Here is a 5,756-nt window from a genome sequence, read left to right on the forward strand (position 1 = left end):
GGGAGGGATTCTTTTCCTGTATCATCAGCACAAGTATTTGAACTGTAAACTGGTAAAGCAGACACACAGTTTCCTGCCAAGATTATGGCCCCATAAAGGACTGCACTAAAATCTCAAACTTTGGTTTTTTGTTTTAATAGAAAATTCGAAAAATCTAAGTAAAATACATTAAAACTGTCTCCGCTCCAGAATGAGGGGGTGAGGTCCTAAAAGCATCATGCAAAGTGTTTACAGTCTGGTTCAGGATCTAGAAGTGCTCCACGAAGCTCCAGCCAAAAGCGAAGGAATCAGTAAGTGCCCAGCACTTTCAAAACACAGTTCATCATTGGAAAGCTGAGACTGGTTAGCCTGAATAAATATTTCCAACTTACAACTGGGCTGAATTAGCTTCAGGAGTCTTTGAACTTTTAACAGCCCCAAACATAATTATTAAATTACAGAGCAGATAAAGAAAGCCTGCTTTCAGATTCAAAGACATCAAATGCTTTAAATTAAGAGGGTGATTCTTTCCTCTTCACATTAAGAGCTTCTCTTTGTGCCATTTCTTCCCACACAAGCTTTCAAGACTATGAATTGGAGAAGAAACTGGGCAATACTGAAAAGCACGTTATTGAAGGCTTCTTGAATCATTTTTCTGTTGGATAAAGAGTGAGTATTTTTTGTTAGGGATACAAGCTGCATTAAAACCACACTGCTGATGGAAAATTACTTGGGAAATTTGGATATGAGCATGTGATTTGTCTCCCACACACTTGAGTTCCTTGGGTTATTCACTCCATTGCCAAGCTAAGCATCTAGTAAGTCAAAGTAATTCCTGGCAAGCAACTTCAGCACGCACATGTTGAACAATTTTGAAGTTGCAGCTCACAGACAAGTATTGTGTCTGTAGCTTGTGTTCTTTTAAGGCTGTCAGCAACTTCTGGTGGATGGGGTAAGAAGGTGGTACTAGGATAACTTAAGCAAAGTGCTATTAAGTGAAAGAAAATTAGAACAGAACATAGAAAGAGAGTACAATGGGAAGAAAGAAAAGTCTCTGGCATCAGAGTATGGAAACCCTCAAACTAGCCCCATCATAAGTCTGCTGATTCACCTGTGTTGCAGGCACAGGGTGCTACCACAGCTTTTTGATCTGGGCTGCTGCAGAAGGACGAGTTTCACAGAAAACCGAAACTCAGGTGCAGAAGATAAGCAGGGCATCAAATCAACCAGCAACTGGTTAAATGAGGAAACTGAGATGGGAAAGTAGAAAATATCTTCTGAAATTTAGGACAGGTTTTGAATATTAGTTAGCTTTGCCTTTCACTATGGCTTAAACTGCTTTTGCCTCTCACTATGGCTTAAATTGCTTTTGCTAATTGCTTAAACTGCCCTGTCCTTGGGTATTGCTTAAAAACTCTGTGTAATCAGGAGAAGCAAAGTGTAATGTCCTGCTCTTGGGGAAGCTCACGTAGCCCCCCTTATCACGTGAAGGATGCAAGGCTTAAGCAGGGGTCTTATCACTTGATGCTTCATTGTTTGGGACAAGATAAGGAAGGAGGAGGGGAGAATTGTCTCTGCGCACAGGCTGTGACCACGAGGGAAGATGTTGCACAACCAGCTCTGAGTAGTGGACACAGGAGATAACGATTAGCTGTCCCTGAACTGCGCATGCCTCTGAGGCTGGGGTCGGGAGGTTAATCACGATGAAGACTATAAGAGAACCCTTACTTCCTCCCAAAATACCACCAAAGACTCCCGAGGAATAAGATTGCGTTTGCGCAAGGGGAGGAAACCTAATTTACATCAAGAGCAGGATAGTCTAATACATAGTCTAATACTAGGCGATTGAGCAATCCTTTGAATATGTACGTTTTACCGCTTTAAATAAAAAGCAAATGCTGCAGCTGGGTGTGCAAGCATCCTTAAGGGTACCTGACCCTTGCTGCACCCAACTCTGCAGAGCTGAAATAAAACATAACTGCTTCACAATCTACTTTGATTGCGGAGTTATTCCACGCATCAAAACAACTGTAACTGCACCCACCAGCATTCCCTCTTGGAAGTGTAACACAAAAGAACTAGATGTTCACAGGAGGAAAGCCTTCTCAACCTCCAGGCAAACACATTCACAACCTCAAAGCAGGCCTGTTGCTGAGTTTGGTGCAGAAACATAATTTTTAAGAATTAAGCAATCCAGCCATTGTTCCCTCTACTTAAAATAGACTTCTTTTCTTGTAGTTTGTAGAGGGAGAGAGAGAATATTTGTGCTACTGAGGGCAACTTGGGTGGCTTAAGAAACCAAACCAATGTCGTGGTACAACAGGTCTAGCGTGTGACCACAAGCAGGCTGGTGAGCATTTAGCTTACCAAAGTTATATCAAGATCTGAAAGACACCTGAATTTTAAAATCTAACTATAGGCACAGCTCCTTTAATGCTTTTGAAGCTTTTTAATTAAAAAGACAATTAGAGATGAACAATATCTGCTGTGGTTAGAGGCCATGTGAAAACAATGACTCAGTGCACACTGAAGAAAACCCCTTGTAAGGGATCTGCAGCACTGTGCATTGCAGCAGTCTGTCACAGAGCACCGAGAACACAGAATTAAAATTATAAACGTAACACTTGATGATTTTTTTCTAAGTTGCTGCTTCTGACACTAAAAAAGTTGCCAGAAACAAACTCAACATTAGACCAGACTGATTCGATCTGCTATAACACATTCCTTAATAGCCTTTAGTGACACTACCCACACAGCAAATCTGGGATGGGTTCACTGCAGAGGGTTTCTGCACAATGAAAGAGGAGGAAGGCTGCTAGTCCTGTGATCCTCAATTCTTCCTGTTGTGAAACACACTCCACTGGTGAGCAACTGACAGGAAGAGGCTGAGCACAGATCATCCTGTTTGGGTTTGGAAGTGGATGGGTGGAGAGAACTGACCGCCCCTTCTGAGGGAGAGCCGCTGCACAAAAGGAGTTGTGGAAGGAGCCCCATTTCCTTCCAGGGGCAGCAGTATCATCTCTTTTACTTACGTGAATTTTCATTTCATTAGCTACCGTTGTTGACATCATGACACAGCAGATGATAGTCACCAGCATGAAGTAAAGCGCATACATGAAGCGGGTGCTGGTTGACTGTTTTATCTTGGGGCAGCATTTGCAGCATAAGGAACAAGCAGCAGTACCACAGCAGCAGGCCAACTGGAAAGTAAGACAAAAAACACAAGTCATTCCATCACTGCCTTTAGGTTTCTATTCCAAAAGTCAGACAGGGAGGCTGGGAGACTTCCTGTAAAACTCCAGAATTAATTTTAAGTCCTCTCCTCCCAGCTGTGCAGTATTTAAGTGGAAGCAGACTGTCTTGTTTATCAAAAGTCACTAGGTTGAAGTACATCAGTTTCTAGCTTTCCCACACGCTAAGGATAAGAGCAATGAATGAGGATAAGGAAGAATTGCTCCTGATTTCTTAATCCTGCTCTTTGTTATCTCTGTGGAGCTCACGGTCCCAAAACGTTTCACCCAGCAGAACAGGCATTGCAATGGCAACACTATTTCCCACAATACTTTCTCTCCACTATGTAGTAAAAAAAAATCTGCACAAGAAGAGCAGGTTCCATGTTTGCTTATAACATACAGGCAAAGCTATTTTATTTCTAAGACAAGCTTTTCTTTTGGAACAACCTGTACAGATCCATTTCAAATCACCAGAGCCATACTGTCGTTTTTAAAGTACCCTTTCTGGTACACACAGAGAATTTTTTTTTTCCTAAAGAACTTTTTATGCTACTAAAGACTGAGCAAATTAAAGGGGGGATGAAAAACTGTTTAAGCCACACTCTGGGACAGTTGTGTTGAAGGCTTTACAAAGAAACAATAGCTAAAAAAAATCCCCAAACAAACCCCAAACCAAACAAACTCAAACAAACAAAAAAACTGTATCAACAGTTCTAAATAGTTTGGGCAGTAGAGAACAAATCTGGAAATACTTGGCTTATTGCAAACAAAGCAAAAGGTAGCTGAGCTTGAAGGACCCAAAATACAATGGCACCATGTTGTACTGAAGAAAACAGGAGAAGAAAAGCGACTTCACAGTTATTTAGATGCACTTTGCAAAGGTGAAAGTGGTGATTGCACGTGCAAGATGGCAAGAAAAAAATCCACAGCTGCAAGGAAAATAATACCAAATTACACTTTAGATGATACTGTCTCCAGTGTTTAAATGTTATTAGAGACAGAACGCCTTGTGTATCCTCGTTCTTTTCTACCTGCAGCTGAGGGTCTACCAAGATAAAAACCAGCAAGCACAGCAAAAAGCACATACATTTCCTTATTCAGAAGGTGAAAATGTACTGAATAAATCCTGAAAGGGATCTAGCTCAATACTTGTTATTTCCTTGCTGTCAACAGTATAATTAACTTTCGTAGAAGGTGGATTCCCCTTCCCTGTCTTCTACTTTTAGAAAAGTCTTATATAAAAATATAAAGATAAGCTTTATTTTTACACAGAAGGCAGCACCATCCTTGGCCAGGCCCACCCTTGAAATAGGCAGCAACTTCATATGGCTCCTGTGCTTAACTCAGCGGCCACAACCACAGGAGGGACTTTTCGACATCAGCAGGCACCCAGGAGCAGTGAGCCTCTCTTCCAGATGTCAGTGGTGCCGAGCCAGAGCAATGTCACTGCTCTGCACTCCCATTTTCAAGGGGCTCCCTACGGCTAGTGTGTAGCACAGAGGCGGTGCACTGCCAGTGCCAAGGGCTCAAGCACACTATGGCCACTTTTTTTCAGTGTTTTCTCAGCCCTCAGAAAGGGTGTGGGGATTTAAGAGAACCCCCTGCTTTCTAGCAAGCAGTACAAGGTGGATGGTTTTTCTTAGTCCTGGCCAAGGGATTCAAAATGCACAAGCGTCACATTTGAATCATCCGGGCAAACTTCATGGCTACTATGCACCTTCCAACCAACATGCACTATTTTCTTCCCAGGACACTTCCTCTTCTAGCATCAAATGACTGTCTGACTTGGAGAAGGGGGTTTCACACACGTGTTTGCAGATACTCATACCTGATATTAACTCCAGAGAGTCTTACAATCAGACTGGTTGATCAAAGAGCCAGAATCATTTTGCAGAAGCATCTTGAAAAGACTTCCAGCTTACCACCTGCTTGCCATAACTATCTGCTGTAACACCCAAGCTCAGGCTTCCTGCCTTCAGCCCCGCAGAAAAGCCTTGCTCGACAGCTGCTCTTGAGACCGCAGAAGACATAAAATGGGAACAGTCCAACCTGGCTCCCACGCTGCCCTTCCCTCAGTTCACCACCGGATCTCATGCCAAAGGAGATGAGGGCCTCAAAGTATGCAGCTGCTAAAACTGCTGCTGCTGCAAAAAAGAAATCCTTCCCAAAACACACAGAGCTCCAACTGTAGGAAATAAAAAGAATAGGCCCATGTTGGCACCAAAGCTGGAAATTAAAAATACTACATGCATAAGCATATCTTGCAAGTATACTTTCAAAATAGAAAGCAGTAGTGGCTGAATGGCAATTTTATTTTCTGTATGTAATGAATTTAAATTAACTCTTACAGCATCAACATAAGTCCAGGAAATAAGGAAGCTAGGGCAAATTACAGATTCAGCAAACGAACAGAGTAATAACATTTCAAAACAAACGCGTATTAGAAAAATATAATTCATTCACTTCAGAATTATGGAAAATAATAATAATTAAAAAAAGATTAAGACTAAAGGTCCTTTCAATGTGTATCAGCCAAAGTATCCA

General features: G+C 41.9%; 1 protein-coding gene across 1 annotated transcript in view; it reads right to left on the reverse strand.

The window, feature by feature from the left end:
- SERINC5 (serine incorporator 5) overlaps nt 1-3,209 on the reverse strand; it is a 23,559-nt gene extending 20,350 nt beyond the window's left edge. Inside the window, exon 1 of the mRNA XM_010144099.1 lies at nt 3,012-3,209. Within this exon, the coding sequence (XP_010142401.1) occupies nt 3,012-3,209 (198 nt within the window). The remainder of the gene's footprint in view (nt 1-3,011) is intronic.
- Nucleotides 3,210-5,756: the final 2,547 nt, after the last annotated feature.

Source organism: Buceros rhinoceros, unplaced genomic scaffold (genome assembly GCF_000710305.1).
Source record: "Buceros rhinoceros silvestris isolate BGI_N320 unplaced genomic scaffold, ASM71030v1 scaffold15189, whole genome shotgun sequence".
Lineage (NCBI taxonomy): Eukaryota > Metazoa > Chordata > Aves > Bucerotiformes > Bucerotidae > Buceros > Buceros rhinoceros.